The sequence below is a fragment of the Leptosomus discolor genome, chromosome 3, assembly GCF_034619465.1.
Source record: "Leptosomus discolor isolate bLepDis1 chromosome 3, bLepDis1.hap2, whole genome shotgun sequence".
NCBI lineage: Eukaryota > Metazoa > Chordata > Aves > Leptosomiformes > Leptosomidae > Leptosomus > Leptosomus discolor.
The window spans coordinates 10,515,077-10,538,223 of record NC_141393.1 but is presented as its reverse complement, the minus strand read 5'-3'; the positions used below and the strand labels follow the sequence as shown (position 1 = coordinate 10,538,223).

Below are 23,147 nucleotides of genomic sequence, written 5' to 3'. Positions count from 1 at the left end.
GGTGGCACTCGAAGCTATGTTTTCACTGGTTTTGGGGGGATAGATATTGCAGGACTAAGAAGAAAACTTCTTTCTCCTCTACTTGTGAGCTCAAATCTGACAGTGCTGGGTAAGTTGTTCAGTGGGAGAGTTTCTAGGCAAGCTGGGAGACTTGTCTTCTGGTAACATAAGACCCGTGTGGAGTAAAGTTCAGCTCATAAAGTAAAAATTGATGCTTATGAGAGTGCTCTTTTATTCTCTTTACTGGCATTATGTGTGTTGTTTTTCCTCCACATATGAAGGAGCGGTTTATGATTTAGACAATGAACTAGATCTAAGAGGAAGTTGAGTTTATTTCCTTGATTTCTTGTGAGACTTTTTAGGCCCCTTCATAATTGATTCTAATTTACTTTTTCTCTATTACAAATGTAGACTACGGTGTAAATTGTAACCGTGCTTTGAGTTTCTTAGTACTTTTCCATTTATGTAACAAGGTTAATAATAGTCCTTATCCACTCACCTGTTGCTTGTCTCTTCTGTTTAGATTGTGATTTCTTCAAGTTAAGGACTGTACCAAATGTAAGCTGGAGCCTCCCCAGTAGTGTTCATTAGCATCTATTTATTGTCTTTGGATGGATTTTCTTGGTTGCAACCAGTTCAGATTTTTCTCAATATCGGTTTATTCATGTCTAGAAAAAGTTGCTGGTTTGGATCTTGAGCATGGATACTCTCTGATCAGCTAATCTCACATACCTGTGTTACGATGGAGCACAACTTAAGTGAACAGGCCCTGCTTTACCTGGGTGGCTTTCATGCAGAGCTGCTGTACTGCTGTCCTGGCAGTCTCATTTCTGAGAGCGCTTGGTTTTGGTGCAGTGCCTTGTGGCTACAGCACTGCTGACAGCAATGCAGATGGCAGCAAGACAGAAATGAGCTGGCTCCATAGGTTTATGAGTTCTGACAGGACTACAGTGTCACCTGGCTTCACACGTTAGACACTAGCTTGCTCCAAAAGCTCTAGTGTTATCTGTTTTCAGTTTTTTCCCTCATTACCCAGGATTTTCCTTTCCCATTTGTTTCAGATAAATCATGACTTTGTTGCTTTTATCCAGGTACTGAGAAAACTTTTCATCTACCGTTTATGCTGTATCAATGTACACTCAAATTTTTGAGAGTCATAAATATCTCCCTAACCCCTGGAAGAGAGCTCTTCTGTCATCGGCACTGCCTTATGGACCTCTGCTCTCTGCGGCTTCTTGAGGAGGGGAAGTGGAGAGGGAGGTCCTGATCTCTTCCCCCTGGTATCCAGTGATGAGATGCGTGGGAATGGTTCAAAGCTGCATCAGGGGAGGTTCAGACTTGACATTAGGAAGCATTTCTTTACCAAGAGGGTGGTCAAACACTTGGGCAGGCTTCCTAGAGAGGTAGTTGATGCCCCATGTCCATCAGTGTTTAAGAGGCATTTGGACAATGTCCTTAATGACATGCTTTAACTTTTGGTCAGCCCTGAAGCAGTCAGGCAGTTGAATTCGATGACAGTTGCAGGCCTCTTCCAGTGACCTGATCTATTCTATTCTATTCTATTCTATTCTATTCTATTCTATTCTATTCTATTCTATTCTATTCTATTCTATTCTATTCTATTCTATTCTATTCTATTCTTCCTCACATGTATTATCTCATTCAGGATTAATTTTGCCTCTCTTGCCTTTGGGATATATGAGAGGTCCTGCTTCAAATATAACACAAAATAGCCAACCTGTAGAGATGTATTCATGTCTTAACAATGTAACAAATACCGGGGTGGGAGTGTCTTTCTTTTTAATGTGTTTATACTTTCTTTTACATGTCAAACCACAGTTGTAGGTTTGTTTGGCTGGAGACTGTATGTCGACGTTTAGCTGAACAGCCCACTTTTTCAGATGTTAAAAAATAAGTAGCAGTAATCAAGAAAACCTACCACAGTTAAAACAACCTGAGCATCTCAAACTAAGCATGCAGGTGGGGTCAGTCAGACTGTTGATAAAATATCTATGTTCTGCAGGTTTGTGTCTGTGCTCCTTGCATCCTTTTGAGCCCTATTCTCAGCTATTCCCGCACTCAGACCTTGGGTAATATCTTGTTAACCTGATTGCTTTTCCAGTAACCTTCACCTTTCCCAAAGCTGACAGTAGACTGTTTGGATGCTTCTTTTCTCTCCTGATCTTCCCTTAATTATTTAATTCATCGTTCAAAAACATCATAGTGATTATAGCTCTGTGGTCACTACTGTCTCAGAGCTCAATTTTAACTGACGATTCTGTCACCTTTGTGACAGACTCCTACATTCAGTGCTGTCTAGGTGGATTCCTATTTGTAGGCCTAAGTAAACGGAGACTACCTGAGAAACATTTTATGAGAAGGCTGCTTTGCAGGCAGATGTGAGCTGCTGTTAGAATGGGATGTCCTTTGTTACATACATTACCTTTGTCTGAACTCAATTTTTCTGTCTTGATCATAACATTTTCCTCAGTCTTGGTATATTCCAATGCTGTCTGATGTGGTAATTTTGGGTTTGTTGAACAATGACTTCTATACTTGGGGAAACTTCAGGGAAATGCTGCATGATCCAAATAAATGATAGATGCCTAACACTTATGTGAACAGTCTCTTCAGAGATAATTAGAGTTCTCTTTAGAATAACTGCCAGCAGTTCTCTTTAGAATATTGAAGCCTATCACAAAGAGCTAGAAATTAAGAACACCTCAAGCTACAGATGGTTGGACAACCAAGTACACTTCCTTTACAACCCAGTTGCTAGATGTTTTGCTGTGACTGCATTCCCTGTACTAAGTAGAATATGGAGAAAGAAAACACAAGATGAGAAAATTGCTGTTAAAAAACATGTCTGCACACGCAAATCTGTAAAACTCGGGGTTGTAACGAGTGAAAAGTCTCCACTACCACTGTATGTAGAAACTGTGCTGTCATTAAGCAGCCACTTCAGCGGATAGTGGGGTATACTCAAATCTTTTGTAAATTTAAGCTGGGATTTTCAGAATTAGAAAATGCTAATAGCACTGTCAGTAACTCATGCTACTCAAGTTATTATTCATATGGTGAGTTTATTGTGAACAAAGAATACAGACAGTGTTTTAATGATACATGTGAAGGCTGTTACATATGCACTCTGGTTTTTGTTACGTTCTCGAGAGAAGCATTTAATATAAACAAAGTAGCAAATAATTATATACATCTCCTTTCCCGGAAAATCTTTGAAGCAATTCTACCAGTGTGGCAGATCATTCTGTGCATTTAACTATCCAGTAAATATATACATTAAAATCTATTTATCCACATCTTAATAGTTATTCATCAGCATGTTTTGTTTTGGTATCTTAAAAATGTGAGTTAGTTATATGGGTTTCGGTCTTGAATTTATTCTGCTGGGTTTTAAAAAATTCTTTTAAGGCTAAATATGACCCACCACAATAATCAGAAAATGAGAAAAGAGGAAGAGGTAAAGCGTTAGTCTCTCTACACTAGTATTTTGGTTTTATTTTGCATTTTAAAATGTTTGTAGAATATACATATTACCTTAGCTGAAATAAAGAAAAATATTGTAATAAGAAAACAAAAGTAGGTCAGAAAATGCCAAAATCTAAACAGGTAAGTATAGTTCTCGTAGCACTAATTTATACTCCATTCTGGAAATAATCTATAATTTAAACATAATCAGTATGTTTTTGAGAAGTCTAATTAACAAGGCTTTTCGCTATCATCAAGCCTTTCAATGGTTTACTTTCAAGGTTCAGATATCTTTTCAGACTTTGCTAAAACTATGGGCTCCTCTGTAGCTGCAGTAATTGTTGCCTTTGGGACAGATTTGAAGAAATCAGTGTTTTAGTGCACAGTATAGCACATCCATGTACTTGAACATTTAAATGTGGTAAATTCTGTTCAACTGTTTTCACGAATATCAGCTTTGGGTTTTGTTTAATTTTCACTTACTAGAAAATTAAGAAAACATTGCTTCTGTACATGTAGATTATTTTATTTTCATTGAGGATTGAGAAAAGACAATCTTCATTTGGTTGTATCTCCAGGAATATTAGATCGACTATCTTTTTCTTCCTCCAACAAGATTAGTTCAGTTCTTGCTGAAGATGTCACGATAGTTCCAGAAACTGGAACACTGGATGAGGCCCCATCAATTTCAACTTTTTCACCCTCTGTTGTTTCTTTAGGTGATAAGCTTTCCTGTGCATCAAAAAATACATCAGGCTTATCTGATGGGCTTTCTTCGTCTGAGATTATTCCCTCTTTATGACCCATCTCTTCTTTGTCAACAGACTTAGGCTTTTTGGAAGGAGATGTGAAACCAAGTTTGGGAAATCGAAACCATCCGGTTTTTTCAGTTTGCTTAGCAGAATCAGTATCTGATGTGTCAGCAGGTTTCACATCTTCTGGAACTGATTTTTTTACTTCTGTTTTTGAATCTGTGCTTGTTTCATCACCAGAAGATGAAAAGCCAATATTTGGAAGCCAAAATTTGAATCTTCCAGGAGATCTTTTACTGTCAGTCTTTTCTTTTTCATTGGTTATGTCTTTTTCTTCATCTTCTAGTGCTTCAGCTACATCCTCATCTTTAGAGAAAGGACCTGCAGTTATTCCCTCTGGTGACTTATTGAGAAGACTCCCTTCAAGTTTACTGGAAGGCTTTGCTTCAGCAGCAAATGTTTTTAGCTTGGGCAAACTTACTTCTCCACTACATCCCTCACTCTCACTCTGTGGTTTTTCAGGTAGTTTAAGCTCAGCACTGCCAGTCCTCTGTGCTGCTGCTCTGAAGCTTTCATCAGCATATGTAGGTTTGCTCACTGATACATCTTCTGTTGAAGATGGCTGCTGGACTAGCACTTCTAAATTGCTATGTGATTCAGGCATCTTCACCTTGAGCAATGAGAATCCCAACGTAGCAGTTTTGACTTCTGATGAGAGAATCTCTGATTCTTTCAGTATTTCAGTAGTGTAAATCTCACACCTTTCAATAGCAACATGTTCAGGTTCTACTTTCTCACTTACTTCTTGACCCTCTACATATGACCAATGAATGTCTTGCCCTATATTTGAAAGGGAGGACTCTATGGTTGTAGTCATCTCTGCTGTTTTAATGTCAGGTTCAGTCAGTGTTAGAATTTTGCTTTTTGCTTTTTGAATATCACCCTCCAGAGCATCTGGTGTTTGTCCAGGGATAGCAGAGCTTGCTTGCAGTTGCACTATTTCAATGTCAGTACTAGATCCCTTTGGATCTGTTACTACTTTTGACACTGAAATATCAGCTTCAGTTGGGAGAGCTTTGAAAGTGAATCTTGGTATTTTTAGTTTGGGAATTTTTATATTTACTTCTGGGCCACCTTGTGATTTGTCCACTGTTTCCACTGTTATTCTGGCAGGTGCTTCCACATGAGCTAGAGCTGGACTTTTCAGGCCAATAGATCCTTCTGATTTTTGAAACTGCATTTCTGCTGTGCCTATTTCAGTTTTAGATACTGAATCAGCTTCTGACTTTGGCAAATTGATATCATCTTCAAAACCCTTCACTTCTGAATGCAATAGTCCCAACCTTGGAATCTTAAACTTGTATGTTTTAATTTTACTTGTTTCTGGTCTGTCTTCTACTTGCACTTCCACTCCAGCAGACATGTCCTTTTCAACACTTTTCATTTGAAATTTCATTTCAGGATCTACTCTGGCAATTTTAACATCCATCTTCACTCCTGGAACCTCTACCTTTACATCTTCCAGCTTAGCTGTAACATAAACACCATCTTCTGATCCCTTTGTTGTAGACGATTCACATGTAGGCATTTTTAATTCACTTCCTTCACTGCCTTTTCCTATAATTTTCATCTCACCCTTTATCTTTTGTTTTTTATTTGCTGCCTCTTGATTTTTAATATCTAGCTCTTCCTTTGGAAGACTAACATCTATTTTCTCCTGTGTTGCATCCAGAGTAATTTCAGCTGATGATAGTCTACATCCTATTCCTGAAGTCTCTAACTTAGTGCAACTTTCTGCCTTTGGGACTTCTATATCCTGTGGTTCAACTTTATACTCTTGAAGAGTCAGAGCACACGTAGGAAAGCTATTTGTTAAACTGTTCTCTTTTTCAATTTCTGAAGCACTTAGATATGATTTAGACAATTCTGCTGAAGACACTGTGAATTCTGAAGTACGCAGTTTTTGTACTTCAGCACCGTGCTTAACTATGTCTGCATAAGTTTCATTTTTTGGAATATTCATGCTACTATCTGTTCTTTTGGTGGATAACGAAATATCTCCTTCCATCTTTGACAAGCTAACATCAGAACTCTTTACAGAATCTCCTAATTTTGGAATCCCTTCTTTTCCAATAGTAATTTTAGCAACTGTGTGTGGTAATGAGAAGGCATTTTCAGGAATACTTGTTTCAGTTTGTACTTCGGCAGAGGGAATGCCTGCATGAGCTTTTTCCATACTTCTTTCAATATCAGCATCACCTTTTTTTTCCTTTAAGGACGTCCTGCTAAATGCAGGTATTCTGAATTTTGGCATTTTAAACCATCCCTGATGTTCTTCAATCTGAACTTCTTCAGCTTTTTTTTCATGTTCTTCTTTTAATTTGATTTCTTTCTCCTCAAGGCTCTCCATAGCTCCCTCTGCCGTTGGTTTAGACACTGACTCGGGGCTTATGTCTATCTTTGAGGCTTCAATGCCAGCTGTCAGACTTTGGGGTGTTTTTATCTTACAAACACCTACTCCAGGATCTGACATATCAGATGTGAGTTCTGATGCTGGAACTCTCACAGCAATGTCAGCAATTTCCTTTGTCACTTTTAGCTGGGGTAGCTCAGCTTCTATTTTTGGAGAGCTGATCTCTGTCTCTGGGCCTTTCCCTTTTGTTAAGGAGATTCCAAACTTTGACTTCTGGAATTTGGGAATTTTAATCTTCCCTTCAGGACCTTCGAATTTCATCTTTCTTCCATCCACAACTGCTGAGCTTTCTGTTGCTATTTCAGAGCCCCTCAGTTCAATTGAAGCTTCTCCTTTGGGGAACTTAATACCTGTTTTTTGAATGGTATCTTCATCGGTAGAACTTGATTTTAGGACAACCTGTTGAAAACTCCCTTCTGACAGAGGCAAAGCAGCATCAGCCTTTGCTGAGCTGACTCCCATTTCACTTTTGGGGGCTCCAGTTTCAATTTTGGAAGACTCCAGAGTGGGGATCTTAACATCAGCCAGTTTTATGCTTATTTGTGCCCCTTCTCTCCTTTCGTAATGACTTCTTTCTATATCAGGTATTTGTATTGAATCATCACCCTCTCCTTCTGTTTTAGGAACAGTAGCATCAGCTTCAGCTTTTGGTGAATGCATCTGAGATTTGGGAACCTTGATCTTGGAGAGTGAAATTTTGGGCATGACAAATTGAGGCTTTTTAACTGTACTTTTTTGTTCAACTTTCCCTGCAGATATTTCCAGATCAAGGGCTGGCCCAGTACCTTTATCTTCAGTTGCAGTTCCTCTCACTTCTGTGTCTATTTTGTTTGACTTTACAGCAATTTTCTGATCTTCCAAATTTACTCCAGAATCTGGTTTAACACTTGCTTCCTTCTTTGGTGACCAACTGAAGGATGGAAGTTTGAATTTTGGCATCTTGAAGTGTCCTTCTTTCTCTTCTCCATCTCCATCTTCCTTTATTTCTCCTTTGATTTTAAGTGCTGCATCTGGATCCTGAATATCACTGTCTGTTTTGGGAAAAGAAATGTCAACTGATGGGAGGTGAATGTCAGCCTCTAATACCTTATTGTCAGCTTTGGTCATTTGGACTTCAGGGCTGTGAGTTTCTGTACCTGTACCACATTCCACCTTCAAATTTGGTGCTTCAACAGCAATGTCAGCTATTTCTACCGTTGCTTTTATTTGGGGAACCTTGACTTCTGATTTGGTTTGGCTGGCCTCCTTTTCTGACCCTTTCCCTTTAGAATGTGTAATTCCAAACTTTGGCATTTGGAATTTAGACATTTTTGTTTTCCCTTCAGGACCTTCAATTTTTATTTCTACATCACTCACAGCAATTTCACTTGATTTTCTTCCAGCTCTTGTGTCAGGACTCTTCACCTCAAGGGAGCCTTCAGTTATCATCTTAGTATCTGAGGTGGAGAGGCTGGCATTAGCAGCAGCTGATTTCGATACCAGGTCATCTTCTTCACATGTAGGAAGTATGACCTCACCTGTAGGCATGCTAATGTCCATCTCTATTTTTGGAGCTGTGATTTCTGGTTTGGAAAATTCCAAAGTTGGGACTGTAACTTTTGGCATTTTTATACCCATTCCTGCTCCTTCTCCACTACTTATTTTCTCAGATTTCTGTACTGAAACACCTTCTTTTTCTTGTTTGGGACCAGAAACATCAGTTTCCAGTATGGGCAGAGAGACCTGGACTTTTTGACCCTTAATTTTAGGGAATGAAATCTTTGGCACAATAAATTGAGACCTCCTGCTTCTGCCCTTTTCACCATCTTTTTCTGTTGATGTATCAAATTCTGCATGAAGGTATTGATTCTCAGGGGTAGGAAATGTTAATTCAGATTCTGTGTCCCCAGATAAAGTAGACAAAGTGGGTTCTTCCATATGTCCCTCAACTTCAGAAGGAGCAACACCTTCTTTCTTTGGTGACCAACTAAATGAAGGCAGTTTGAATTTTGATGTTTTAAATGTGTTTTCTTTCTCCTCAGTGTCCTTTTCTCCTGAAACTACTTCCTGTTCTGCCTTGCCATCTAAATCTGGGCCATGGATTTCTAATTTTGGCATGGTAAGTTCCATTGATGGGAGACTGACATCCAGCGTTGGTGCATTGAGTGTAACTTCAGGTGAAGGCCTGTGCATCGTTACAATTAATTCAGCATCAGAGATCTGAGCTGGTTGTTCAGTATCAATATCAGTCATACCAGGTGTTATTCTTCCCTTTGAAATTTCAGATTCCACTTTGGAAACAATGTCACTTTCTAATGGTTTTCCTTTTGACCAAGAAATTCCAAATTTTGGTTTTCGGAATTTAGGAATTTTAACTGTAAACTCTGTGCCAACCGCAGATATTTCATCAGCTGGTGTTTTTATTCCTGGCTTCAGACTTCTTTGCTCCAAAGAAACATATTCTTTTGAAATTTCAGCATCTGTTACTGAAAGATTCTTGTCAGCAAGAGGTGATATTTTTGACTCATATTCTGCTAGATTAATTTGATATTTAGTAAGAGTAATATCCCCTTTTGGTAATGGGGAATCCAGCTCGATTTTAGAAGAACCAATATCAACCTTCGAGAAACCCAAGCTAGGAATTCTGAATTTAGTATATTTAGAACCACTGTCTCCCTTAGTATCAGTGAGTTTAGATCCGACACTGCCTGAAATAACAGCAGGAGTTTCTTCCGTTACAGAATAACAAAGATCTTCTGACACGGAAATTTCAACTACGGATTTACTGTGTGTCTGAGGTTTAGAACTCTTAGAAAGGGAAACCTTAGGCATTCTAAAGAGAGAACTTTTATCTTTTCCAACAATATCCTCTTTAAGAGAAGACGAATCAATGACAACATCAAAAGACGGTGCTTGGATCTCGGCCCCGGGCAGGGTCACGTCGACTTCGGCCGTTCCCGAGGGCACCGTCGCCTGGGGCTCCTTGAGGCTGACGTCCACGTCAGCGGCCACGGTGCTCTTGGCCTCTCTGCTGCTGGACCAGCCAAAGGAAGGCATGCCGAACTTGGGCATCTTGAACTTGCCGTCCTTGGTCTTGGCGGCCTCCTTCTCCGGGGCTTTTGCTTCCCCTTCGAGGGTGAGGGCCGCCTCGGGCGCCTGCAGGTCGACGCTGGCCTTTGGAAGGGTGACGTCGACGGACGGGAGGCTGACGTCCACCTTGGGAGCTTTGATGTCAGCTTTGGGCATTTTGAGGGAGGGCTTCTCCAGCTTCCAGCCGGCCCCTTCGGTTTTGGCGCCAGGGACGTCGGCTTTGAGGCCCAGCGCGGGGCCCTCCCCTGCGGCCGTCGCGGTGGCGGAGGGGAGGTCGACCTCTGCCGTGGGCAGGCTGACCTCGCCTTCGGGCCCTTCCGCCCTGGGGGGCGACACGCCGAATTTGGGCTTGTCGAACTTGGGCAACTTGAACTTCCCTTTCAGGCCCGCGCCTTCCAGCTCGGCGCCGTCGAGCGAGCCTTCGGCAGAGGGCACTTTGAGGTCTATCTGGGGCGCCTGGAGCTCGAGGGAGCCTTCGAGGGAGGGCAGCTTGATGTCGGGGGCCGCGACGCTGATGTCGCCGGCGCCGGCCTTCAGGTCTGCCTCTGGGAGGCTGGCGTCGACTTTGGGCAGGCCGACGTCTGCGTCCAGTTTGGGAGCCTTGACGCTGGGCTTGGAGAAGGCCACGCTGGGCACCTTGACTTTCGGCATGTGTATTTTCATGCCGCCGCCCTCAACTTTGCCGGCCGCCACCTCCAGGCCGCCTTCGGTGTCGGGGCCCTGCAGGGCGGCTTCGCCCTCCGGGACTTCGGCCTGGGCTTTGGGCAGCGAGACCTCGGCCTTTGGCAGGCTGACCTGCACGTGGGGAGCTTTGACTTTGGGCAGCTTGACGCTGGGCATCTTGACGTCGGGCATCTTGAATCGGCCTTTCTCGCCGTCTCCTCCGGCGGCCGTCTCGACCGCCGCCTCCACGCCGGGCGCTTGGATCTCGGCCCCGGGCAGGGTCACGTCGACTTCGGCCGTTCCCGAGGGCACCGTCGCCTGGGGCTCCTTGAGGCTGACGTCCACGTCAGCGGCCACGGTGCTCTTGGCCTCTCTGCTGCTGGACCAGCCAAAGGAAGGCATGCCGAACTTGGGCATCTTGAACTTGCCGTCCTTGGTCTTGGCGGCCTCCTTCTCCGGGGCTTTTGCTTCCCCTTCGAGGGTGAGGGCCGCCTCGGGCGCCTGCAGGTCGACGCTGGCCTTTGGAAGGGTGACGTCGACGGACGGGAGGCTGACGTCCACCTTGGGAGCTTTGATGTCAGCTTTGGGCATTTTGAGGGAGGGCTTCTCCAGCTTCCAGCCGGCCCCTTCGGTTTTGGCGCCGGGGACGTCGGCTTTGAGGCCCAGCGCGGGGCCCTCCCCTGCGGCCGTCGCGGTGGCGGAGGGGAGGTCGACCTCTGCCGTGGGCAGGCTGACCTCGCCTTCGGGCCCTTCCGCCCTGGGGGGCGACACGCCGAATTTGGGCTTGTCGAACTTGGGCAACTTGAACTTCCCTTTCAGGCCCGCGCCTTCCAGCTCGGCGCCGTCGAGCGAGCCTTCGGCAGAGGGCACTTTGAGGTCTATCTGGGGCGCCTGGAGCTCGAGGGAGCCTTCGAGGGAGGGCAGCTTGATGTCGGGGGCCGCGACGCTGATGTCGCCGGCGCCGGCCTTCAGGTCTGCCTCTGGGAGGCTGGCGTCGACTTTGGGCAGGCCGACGTCTGCGTCCAGTTTGGGAGCCTTGACGCTGGGCTTGGAGAAGGCCACGCTGGGCACCTTGACTTTCGGCATGTGTATTTTCATGCCGCCGCCCTCAACTTTGCCGGCCGCCACCTCCAGGCCGCCTTCGGTGTCGGGGCCCTGCAGGGCGGCTTCGCCCTCCGGGACTTCGGCCTGGGCTTTGGGCAGCGAGACCTCGGCCTTTGGCAGGCTGACCTGCACGTGGGGAGCTTTGACTTTGGGCAGCTTGACGCTGGGCATCTTGACGTCGGGCATCTTGAATCGGCCTTTCTCGCCGTCTCCTCCGGCGGCCGTCTCGACCGCCGCCTCCACGCCGGGCGCTTGGATCTCGGCCCCGGGCAGGGTCACGTCGACTTCGGCCGTTCCCGAGGGCACCGTCGCCTGGGGCTCCTTGAGGCTGACGTCCACGTCAGCGGCCACGGTGCTCTTGGCCTCTCTGCTGCTGGACCAGCCAAAGGAAGGCATGCCGAACTTGGGCATCTTGAACTTGCCGTCCTTGGTCTTGGCGGCCTCCTTCTCCGGGGCTTTTGCTTCCCCTTCGAGGGTGAGGGCCGCCTCGGGCGCCTGCAGGTCGACGCTGGCCTTTGGAAGGGTGACGTCGACGGACGGGAGGCTGACGTCCACCTTGGGAGCTTTGATGTCAGCTTTGGGCATCTTGAGGGAGGGCTTCTCCAGCTTCCAGCCGGCCCCTTCGGTTTTGGCGCCGGGGACGTCGGCTTTGAGGCCCAGCGCGGGGCCCTCCCCTGCGGCCGTCGCGGTGGCGGAGGGGAGGTCGACCTCTGCCGTGGGCAGGCTGACCTCGCCTTCGGGCCCTTCCGCCCTGGGGGGCGACACGCCGAATTTGGGCTTGTCGAACTTGGGCAACTTGAACTTCCCTTTCAGGCCCGCGCCTTCCAGCTCGGCGCCGTCGAGCGAGCCTTCGGCAGAGGGCACTTTGAGGTCTATCTGGGGCGCCTGGAGCTCGAGGGAGCCTTCGAGGGAGGGCAGCTTGATGTCGGGGGCCGCGACGCTGATGTCGCCGGTGCCGGCCTTCAGGTCTGCCTCTGGGAGGCTGGCGTCGACTTTGGGCAGGCCGACGTCTGCGTCCAGTTTGGGAGCCTTGACGCTGGGCTTGGAGAAGGCCACGCTGGGCACCTTGACTTTCGGCATGTGTATTTTCATGCCGCCGCCCTCAACTTTGCCGGCCGCCACCTCCAGGCCGCCTTCGGTGTCGGGGCCCTGCAGGGCGGCTTCGCCCTCCGGGACTTCGGCCTGGGCTTTGGGCAGCGAGACCTCGGCCTTTGGCAGGCTGACCTGCACGTGGGGAGCTTTGACTTTGGGCAGCTTGACGCTGGGCATCTTGACGTCGGGCATCTTGAATCGGCCTTTCTCGCCGTCTCCTCCGGCGGCCGTCTCGACCGCCGCCTCCACGCCGGGCGCTTGGATCTCGGCCCCGGGCAGGGTCACGTCGACTTCGGCCGTTCCCGAGGGCACCGTCGCCTGGGGCTCCTTGAGGCTGACGTCCACGTCAGCGGCCACGGTGCTCTTGGCCTCTCTGCTGCTGGACCAGCCAAAGGAAGGCATGCCGAACTTGGGCATCTTGAACTTGCCGTCCTTGGTCTTGGCGGCCTCCTTCTCCGGGGCTTTTGCTTCCCCTTCGAGGGTGAGGGCCGCCTCGGGCGCCTGCAGGTCGACGCTGGCCTTTGGAAGGGTGACGTCGACGGACGGGAGGCTGACGTCCACCTTGGGAGCTTTGATGTCAGCTTTGGGCATCTTGAGGGAGGGCTTCTCCAGCTTCCAGCCGGCCCCTTCGGTTTTGGCGCCGGGGACGTCGGCTTTGAGGCCCAGCGCGGGGCCCTCCCCTGCGGCCGTCGCGGTGGCGGAGGGGAGGTCGACCTCTGCCGTGGGCAGGCTGACCTCGCCTTCGGGCCCTTCCGCCCTGGGGGGCGACACGCCGAATTTGGGCTTGTCGAACTTGGGCAACTTGAACTTCCCTTTCAGGCCCGCGCCTTCCAGCTCGGCGCCGTCGAGCGAGCCTTCGGCAGAGGGCACTTTGAGGTCTATCTGGGGCGCCTGGAGCTCGAGGGAGCCTTCGAGGGAGGGCAGCTTGATGTCGGGGGCCGCGACGCTGATGTCGCCGGTGCCGGCCTTCAGGTCTGCCTCTGGGAGGCTGGCGTCGACTTTGGGCAGGCCGACGTCTGCGTCCAGTTTGGGAGCCTTGACGCTGGGCTTGGAGAAGGCCACGCTGGGCACCTTGACTTTCGGCATGTGTATTTTCATGCCGCCGCCCTCAACTTTGCCGGCCGCCACCTCCAGGCCGCCTTCGGTGTCGGGGCCCTGCAGGGCGGCTTCGCCCTCCGGGACTTCGGCCTGGGCTTTGGGCAGCGAGACCTCGGCCTTTGGCAGGCTGACCTGCACGTGGGGAGCTTTGACTTTGGGCAGCTTGACGCTGGGCATCTTGACGTCGGGCATCTTGAATCGGCCTTTCTCGCCGTCTCCTCCGGCGGCCGTCTCGACCGCCGCCTCCACGCCGGGCGCTTGGATCTCGGCCCCGGGCAGGGTCACGTCGACTTCGGCCGTTCCCGAGGGCACCGTCGCCTGGGGCTCCTTGAGGCTGACGTCCACGTCAGCGGCCACGGTGCTCTTGGCCTCTCTGCTGCTGGACCAGCCAAAGGAAGGCATGCCGAACTTGGGCATCTTGAACTTGCCGTCCTTGGTCTTGGCGGCCTCCTTCTCCGGGGCTTTTGCTTCCCCTTCGAGGGTGAGGGCCGCCTCGGGCGCCTGCAGGTCGACGCTGGCCTTTGGAAGGGTGACGTCGACGGACGGGAGGCTGACGTCCACCTTGGGAGCTTTGATGTCAGCTTTGGGCATTTTGAGGGAGGGCTTCTCCAGCTTCCAGCCGGCCCCTTCGGTTTTGGCGCCGGGGACGTCGGCTTTGAGGCCCAGCGCGGGGCCCTCCCCTGCGGCCGTCGCGGTGGCGGAGGGGAGGTCGACCTCTGCCGTGGGCAGGCTGACCTCGCCTTCGGGCCCTTCCGCCCTGGGGGGCGACACGCCGAATTTGGGCTTGTCGAACTTGGGCAACTTGAACTTCCCTTTCAGGCCCGCGCCTTCCAGCTCGGCGCCGTCGAGCGAGCCTTCGGCAGAGGGCACTTTGAGGTCTATCTGGGGCGCCTGGAGCTCGAGGGAGCCTTCGAGGGAGGGCAGCTTGATGTCGGGGGCCGCGACGCTGATGTCGCCGGCGCCGGCCTTCAGGTCTGCCTCTGGGAGGCTGGCGTCGACTTTGGGCAGGCCGACGTCTGCGTCCAGTTTGGGAGCCTTGACGCTGGGCTTGGAGAAGGCCACGCTGGGCACCTTGACTTTCGGCATGTGTATTTTCATGCCGCCGCCCTCAACTTTGCCGGCCGCCACCTCCAGGCCGCCTTCGGTGTCGGGGCCCTGCAGGGCGGCTTCGCCCTCCGGGACTTCGGCCTGGGCTTTGGGCAGCGAGACCTCGGCCTTTGGCAGGCTGACCTGCACGTGGGGAGCTTTGACTTTGGGCAGCTTGACGCTGGGCATCTTGACGTCGGGCATCTTGAATCGGCCTTTCTCGCCGTCTCCTCCGGCGGCCGTCTCGACCGCCGCCTCCACGCCGGGCGCTTGGATCTCGGCCCCGGGCAGGGTCACGTCGACTTCGGCCGTTCCCGAGGGCACCGTCGCCTGGGGCTCCTTGAGGCTGACGTCCACGTCAGCGGCCACGGTGCTCTTGGCCTCTCTGCTGCTGGACCAGCCAAAGGAAGGCATGCCGAACTTGGGCATCTTGAACTTGCCGTCCTTGGTCTTGGCGGCCTCCTTCTCCGGGGCTTTTGCTTCCCCTTCGAGGGTGAGGGCCGCCTCGGGCGCCTGCAGGTCGACGCTGGCCTTTGGAAGGGTGACGTCGACGGACGGGAGGCTGACGTCCACCTTGGGAGCTTTGATGTCAGCTTTGGGCATCTTGAGGGAGGGCTTCTCCAGCTTCCAGCCGGCCCCTTCGGTTTTGGCGCCGGGGACGTCGGCTTTGAGGCCCAGCGCGGGGCCCTCCCCTGCGGCCGTCGCGGTGGCGGAGGGGAGGTCGACCTCTGCCGTGGGCAGGCTGACCTCGCCTTCGGGCCCTTCCGCCCTGGGGGGCGACACGCCGAATTTGGGCTTGTCGAACTTGGGCAACTTGAACTTCCCTTTCAGGCCCGCGCCTTCCAGCTCGGCGCCGTCGAGCGAGCCTTCGGCAGAGGGCACTTTGAGGTCTATCTGGGGCGCCTGGAGCTCGAGGGAGCCTTCGAGGGAGGGCAGCTTGATGTCGGGGGCCGCGACGCTGATGTCGCCGGCGCCGGCCTTCAGGTCTGCCTCTGGGAGGCTGGCGTCGACTTTGGGCAGGCCGACGTCTGCGTCCAGTTTGGGAGCCTTGACGCTGGGCTTGGAGAAGGCCACGCTGGGCACCTTGACTTTCGGCATGTGTATTTTCATGCCGCCGCCCTCAACTTTGCCGGCCGCCACCTCCAGGCCGCCTTCGGTGTCGGGGCCCTGCAGGGCGGCTTCGCCCTCCGGGACTTCGGCCTGGGCTTTGGGCAGCGAGACCTCGGCCTTTGGCAGGCTGACCTGCACGTGGGGAGCTTTGACTTTGGGCAGCTTGACGCTGGGCATCTTGACGTCGGGCATCTTGAATCGGCCTTTCTCGCCGTCTCCTCCGGCGGCCGTCTCGACCGCCGCCTCCACGCCGGGCGCTTGGATCTCGGCCCCGGGCAGGGTCACGTCGACTTCGGCCGTTCCCGAGGGCACCGTCGCCTGGGGCTCCTTGAGGCTGACGTCCACGTCAGCGGCCACGGTGCTCTTGGCCTCTCTGCTGCTGGACCAGCCAAAGGAAGGCATGCCGAACTTGGGCATCTTGAACTTGCCGTCCTTGGTCTTGGCGGCCTCCTTCTCCGGGGCTTTTGCTTCCCCTTCGAGGGTGAGGGCCGCCTCGGGCGCCTGCAGGTCGACGCTGGCCTTTGGAAGGGTGACGTCGACGGACGGGAGGCTGACGTCCACCTTGGGAGCTTTGATGTCAGCTTTGGGCATCTTGAGGGAGGGCTTCTCCAGCTTCCAGCCGGCCCCTTCGGTTTTGGCGCCGGGGACGTCGGCTTTGAGGCCCAGCGCGGGGCCCTCCCCTGCGGCCGTCGCGGTGGCGGAGGGGAGGTCGACCTCTGCCGTGGGCAGGCTGACCTCGCCTTCGGGCCCTTCCGCCCTGGGGGGCGACACGCCGAATTTGGGCTTGTCGAACTTGGGCAACTTGAACTTCCCTTTCAGGCCCGCGCCTTCCAGCTCGGCGCCGTCGAGCGAGCCTTCGGCAGAGGGCACTTTGAGGTCTATCTGGGGCGCCTGGAGCTCGAGGGAGCCTTCGAGGGAGGGCAGCTTGATGTCGGGGGCCGCGACGCTGATGTCGCCGGCGCCGGCCTTCAGGTCTGCCTCTGGGAGGCTGGCGTCGACTTTGGGCAGGCCGACGTCTGCGTCCAGTTTGGGAGCCTTGACGCTGGGCTTGGAGAAGGCCACGCTGGGCACCTTGACTTTCGGCATGTGTATTTTCATGCCGCCGTCCTCAACTTTGCCGGCCGCCACCTCCAGGCCGCCTTCGGTGTCGAAGCCCTGCAGGGCGGCTTCGCCCTCCGGGACTTCGGCCTGGGCTTTGGGCAGCGAGACCTCGGCCTTTGGCAGGCTGACCTGCACGTGGGGAGCTTTGACTTTGGGAAGCTTGACGCTGGGCATCTTGACGTCGGGCATCTTGAATCGGCCTTTCTCGCCGTCTCCTCCGGCGGCCGTCTCGACCGCCGCCTCCACGCCGGGCGCTTGGATCTCGGCCCCGGGCAGGGTCACGTCGACTTCGGCCGTTCCCGAGGGCACCGTCGCCTGGGGCTCCTTGAGGCTGACGTCCACGTCAGCGGCCACGGTGCTCTTGGCCTCTCTGCTGCTGGACCAGCCAAAGGAAGGCATGCCGAACTTGGGCATCTTGAACTTGCCGTCCTTGGTCTTGGCGGCCTCCTTCTCCGGGGCTTTTGCTTCCCCTTCGAGGGTGAGGGCCGCCTCGGGCGCCTGCAGGTCGACGCTGGCCTTTGGAAGGGTGACGTCGACGGACGGGAGGCTGACGTCCACCTTGGGAGCTTTGATGTCAGCTTTGGGCATTTTGAGGGAGGGCTTCTCCAGCTTCCAGCCGGCCCCTTCGGTTTTGGCGCCGGGGACGTCGGCTTTGAGGCCCAGCGCGGGGCCCTCCCCTGCGGCCGTCGCGGTGGCGGAGGGGAGGTCGACCTCTGCCGTGGGCAGGCTGACCTCGCCTTCGGGCCCTTCCGCCCTGGGGGGCGACACGCCGAATTTGGGCTTGTCGAACTTGGGCAACTTGAACTTCCCTTTCAGGCCCGCGCCTTCCAGCTCGGCGCCGTCGAGCGAGCCTTCGGCAGAGGGCACTTTGAGGTCTATCTGGGGCGCCTGGAGCTCGAGGGAGCCTTCGAGGGAGGGCAGCTTGATGTCGGGGGCCGCGACGCTGATGTCGCCGGCGCCGGCCTTCAGGTCTGCCTCTGGGAGGCTGGCGTCGACTTTGGGCAGGCCGACGTCTGCGTCCAGTTTGGGAGCCTTGACGCTGGGCTTGGAGAAGGCCACGCTGGGCACCTTGACTTTCGGCATGTGTATTTTCATGCCGCCGCCCTCAACTTTGCCGGCCGCCACCTCCAGGCCGCCTTCGGTGTCGGGGCCCTGCAGGGCGGCTTCGCCCTCCGGGACTTCGGCCTGGGCTTTGGGCAGCGAGACCTCGGCCTTTGGCAGGCTGACCTGCACGTGGGGAGCTTTGACTTTGGGCAGCTTGACGCTGGGCATCTTGACGTCGGGCATCTTGAATCGGCCTTTCTCGCCGTCTCCTCCGGCGGCCGTCTCGACCGCCGCCTCCACGCCGGGCGCTTGGATCTCGGCCCCGGGCAGGGTCACGTCGACTTCGGCCGTTCCCGAGGGCACCGTCGCCTGGGGCTCCTTGAGGCTGACGTCCACGTCAGCGGCCACGGTGCTCTTGGCCTCTCTGCTGCTGGACCAGCCAAAGGAAGGCATGCCGAACTTGGGCATCTTGAACTTGCCGTCCTTGGTCTTGGCGGCCTCCTTCTCCGGGGCTTTTGCTTCCCCTTCGAGGGTGAGGGCCGCCTCGGGCGCCTGCAGGTCGACGCTGGCCTTTGGAAGGGTGACGTCGACGGACGGGAGGCTGACGTCCACCTTGGGAGCTTTGATGTCAGCTTTGGGCATCTTGAGGGAGGGCTTCTCCAGCTTCCAGCCGGCCCCTTCGGTTTTGGCGCCGGGGACGTCGGCTTTGAGGCCCAGCGCGGGGCCCTCCCCTGCGGCCGTCGCGGTGGCGGAGGGGAGGTCGACCTCTGCCGTGGGCAGGCTGACCTCGCCTTCGGGCCCTTCCGCCCTGGGGGGCGACACGCCGAATTTGGGCTTGTCGAACTTGGGCAACTTGAACTTCCCTTTCAGGCCCGCGCCTTCCAGCTCGGCGCCGTCGAGCGAGCCTTCGGCAGAGGGCACTTTGAGGTCTATCTGGGGCGCCTGGAGCTCGAGGGAGCCTTCGAGGGAGGGCAGCTTGATGTCGGGGGCCGCGACGCTGATGTCGCCGGCGCCGGCCTTCAGGTCTGCCTCTGGGAGGCTGGCGTCGACTTTGGGCAGGCCGACGTCTGCATCCAGTTTGGGAGCCTTGACGCTGGGCTTGGAGAAGGCCACGCTGGGCACCTTGACTTTCGGCATGTGTATTTTCATGCCGCCGCCCTCAACTTTGCCGGCCGCCACCTCCAGGCCGCCTTCGGTGTCGGGGCCCTGCAGGGCGGCTTCGCCCTCCGGGACTTCGGCCTGGGCTTTGGGCAGCGAGACCTCGGCCTTTGGCAGGCTGACCTGCACGTGGGGAGCTTTGACTTTGGGCAGCTTGACGCTGGGCATCTTGACGTCGGGCATCTTGAATCGGCCTTTCTCGCCGTCTCCTCCGGCGGCCGTCTCGACCGCCGCCTCCACGCCGGGCGCTTGGATCTCGGCCCCGGGCAGGGTCACGTCGACTTCGGCCGTTCCCGAGGGCACCGTCGCCTGGGGCTCCTTGAGGCTGACGTCCACGTCAGCGGCCACGGTGCTCTTGGCCTCTCTGCTGCTGGACCAGCCAAAGGAAGGCATGCCGAACTTGGGCATCTTGAACTTGCCGTCCTTGGTCTTGGCGGCCTCCTTCTCCGGGGCTTTTGCTTCCCCTTCGAGGGTGAGGGCCGCCTCGGGCGCCTGCAGGTCGACGCTGGCCTTTGGAAGGGTGACGTCGACGGACGGGAGGCTGACGTCCACCTTGGGAGCTTTGATGTCAGCTTTGGGCATCTTGAGGGAGGGCTTCTCCAGCTTCCAGCCGGCCCCTTCGGTTTTGGCGCCGGGGACGTCGGCTTTGAGGCCCAGCGCGGGGCCCTCCCCTGCGGCCGTCGCGGTGGCGGAGGGGAGGTCGACCTCTGCCGTGGGCAGGCTGACCTCGCCTTCGGGCCCTTCCGCCCTGGGGGGCGACACGCCGAATTTGGGCTTGTCGAACTTGGGCAACTTGAACTTCCCTTTCAGGCCCGCGCCTTCCAGCTCGGCGCCGTCGAGCGAGCCTTCGGCAGAGGGCACTTTGAGGTCTATCTGGGGCGCCTGGAGCTCGAGGGAGCCTTCGAGGGAGGGCAGCTTGATGTCGGGGGCCGCGACGCTGATGTCGCCGGCGCCGGCCTTCAGGTCTGCCTCTGGGAGGCTGGCGTCGACTTTGGGCAGGCCGACGTCTGCGTCCAGTTTGGGAGCCTTGACGCTGGGCTTGGAGAAGGCCACGCTGGGCACCTTGACTTTCGGCATGTGTATTTTCATGCCGCCGCCCTCAACTTTGCCGGCCGCCACCTCCAGGCCGCCTTCGGTGTCGGGGCCCTGCAGGGCGGCTTCGCCCTCCGGGACTTCGGCCTGGGCTTTGGGCAGCGAGACCTCGGCCTTTGGCAGGCTGACCTGCACGTGGGGAGCTTTGACTTTGGGAAGCTTGACGCTGGGCATCTTGACGTCGGGCATCTTGAATCGGCCTTTCTCGCCGTCTCCTCCGGCGGCCGTCTCGACCGCCGCCTCCACGCCGGGCGCTTGGATCTCGGCCCCGGGCAGGGTCACGTCGACTTCGGCCGTTCCCGAGGGCACCGTCGCCTGGGGCTCCTTGAGGCTGACGTCCACGTCAGCGGCCACGGTGCTCTTGGCCTCTCTGCTGCTGGACCAGCCAAAGGAAGGCATGCCGAACTTGGGCATCTTGAACTTGCCGTCCTTGGTCTTGGCGGCCTCCTTCTCCGGGGCTTTTGCTTCCCCTTCGAGGGTGAGGGCCGCCTCGGGCGCCTGCAGGTCGACGCTGGCCTTTGGAAGGGTGACGTCGACGGACGGGAGGCTGACGTCCACCTTGGGAGCTTTGATGTCAGCTTTGGGCATCTTGAGGGAGGGCTTCTCCAGCTTCCAGCCGGCCCCTTCGGTTTTGGCGCCGGGGACGTCGGCTTTGAGGCCCAGCGCGGGGCCCTCCCCTGCGGCCGTCGCGGTGGCGGAGGGGAGGTCGACCTCTGCCGTGGGCAGGCTGACCTCGCCTTCGGGCCCTTCCGCCCTGGGGGGCGACACGCCGAATTTGGGCTTGTCGAACTTGGGCAACTTGAACTTCCCTTTCAGGCCCGCGCCTTCCAGCTCGGCGCCGTCGAGCGAGCCTTCGGCAGAGGGCACTTTGAGGTCTATCTGGGGCGCCTGGAGCTCGAGGGAGCCTTCGAGGGAGGGCAGCTTGATGTCGGGGGCCGCGACGCTGATGTCGCCGGCGCCGGCCTTCAGGTCTGCCTCTGGGAGGCTGGCGTCGACTTTGGGCAGGCCGACGTCTGCATCCAGTTTGGGAGCCTTGACGCTGGGCTTGGAGAAGGCCACGCTGGGCACCTTGACTTTCGGCATGTGTATTTTCATGCCGCCGCCCTCAACTTTGCCGGCCGCCACCTCCAGGCCGCCTTCGGTGTCGGGGCCCTGCAGGGCGGCTTCGCCCTCCGGGACTTCGGCCTGGGCTTTGGGCAGCGAGACCTCGGCCTTTGGCAGGCTGACCTGCACGTGGGGAGCTTTGACTTTGGGCAGCTTGACGCTGGGCATCTTGACGTCGGGCATCTTGAATCGGCCTTTCTCGCCGTCTCCTCCGGCGGCCGTCTCGACCGCCGCCTCCACGCCGGGCGCTTGGATCTCGGCCCCGGGCAGGGTCACGTCGACTTCGGCCGTTCCCGAGGGCACCGTCGCCTGGGGCTCCTTGAGGCTGACGTCCACGTCAGCGGCCACGGTGCTCTTGGCCTCTCTGCTGCTGGACCAGCCAAAGGAAGGCATGCCGAACTTGGGCATCTTGAACTTGCCGTCCTTGGTCTTGGCGGCCTCCTTCTCCGGGGCTTTTGCTTCCCCTTCGAGGGTGAGGGCCGCCTCGGGCGCCTGCAGGTCGACGCTGGCCTTTGGAAGGGTGACGTCGACGGACGGGAGGCTGACGTCCACCTTGGGAGCTTTGATGTCAGCTTTGGGCATTTTGAGGGAGGGCTTCTCCAGCTTCCAGCCGGCCCCTTCGGTTTTGGCGCCGGGGACGTCGGCTTTGAGGCCCAGCGCGGGGCCCTCCCCTGCGGCCGTCGCGGTGGCGGAGGGGAGGTCGACCTCTGCCGTGGGCAGGCTGACCTCGCCTTCGGGCCCTTCCGCCCTGGGGGGCGACACGCCGAATTTGGGCTTGTCGAACTTGGGCAACTTGAACTTCCCTTTCAGGCCCGCGCCTTCCAGCTCGGCGCCGTCGAGCGAGCCTTCGGCAGAGGGCACTTTGAGGTCTATCTGGGGCGCCTGGAGCTCGAGGGAGCCTTCGAGGGAGGGCAGCTTGATGTCGGGGGCCGCGACGCTGATGTCGCCGGCGCCGGCCTTCAGGTCTGCCTCTGGGAGGCTGGCGTCGACTTTGGGCAGGCCGACGTCTGCGTCCAGTTTGGGAGCCTTGACGCTGGGCTTGGAGAAGGCCACGCTGGGCACCTTGACTTTCGGCATGTGTATTTTCATGCCGCCGCCCTCAACTTTGCCGGCCGCCACCTCCAGGCCGCCTTCGGTGTCGGGGCCCTGCAGGGCGGCTTCGCCCTCCGGGACTTCGGCCTGGGCTTTGGGCAGCGAGACCTCGGCCTTTGGCAGGCTGACCTGCACGTGGGGAGCTTTGACTTTGGGCAGCTTGACGCTGGGCATCTTGACGTCGGGCATCTTGAATCGGCCTTTCTCGCCGTCTCCTCCGGCGGCCGTCTCGACCGCCGCCTCCACGCCGGGCGCTTGGATCTCGGCCCCGGGCAGGGTCACGTCGACTTCGGCCGTTCCCGAGGGCACCGTCGCCTGGGGCTCCTTGAGGCTGACGTCCACGTCAGCGGCCACGGTGCTCTTGGCCTCTCTGCTGCTGGACCAGCCAAAGGAAGGCATGCCGAACTTGGGCATCTTGAACTTGCCGTCCTTGGTCTTGGCGGCCTCCTTCTCCGGGGCTTTTGCTTCCCCTTCGAGGGTGAGGGCCGCCTCGGGCGCCTGCAGGTCGACGCTGGCCTTTGGAAGGGTGACGTCGACGGACGGGAGGCTGACGTCCACCTTGGGAGCTTTGATGTCAGCTTTGGGCATCTTGAGGGAGGGCTTCTCCAGCTTCCAGCCGGCCC

The 23,147-nt window shown here is 55.5% G+C and overlaps 1 protein-coding gene across 2 annotated transcripts in view; it reads right to left on the bottom strand.

The window, feature by feature from the left end:
- Positions 1-4,044: 4,044 nt before the first annotated feature.
- Positions 4,045-23,147, bottom strand: part of AHNAK2 (AHNAK nucleoprotein 2) — an 81,769-nt gene continuing 62,666 nt past the window's right edge. Inside the window, exons 12-18 of one of the 2 annotated variants that reach the window (XM_086462658.1) lie at positions 22,098-23,147; positions 21,592-22,049; positions 18,784-20,517; positions 17,706-18,735; positions 13,314-14,363; positions 12,216-13,265; positions 4,045-9,971 (exon numbers count right to left, since the gene is read on the bottom strand). In XM_086462658.1, coding sequence (XP_086318784.1) covers positions 4,045-9,971; positions 12,216-13,265; positions 13,314-14,363; positions 17,706-18,735; positions 18,784-20,517; positions 21,592-22,049; positions 22,098-23,147 — 12,299 coding nt within the window. The other variant, XM_086462656.1, reaches the window with a different exon arrangement.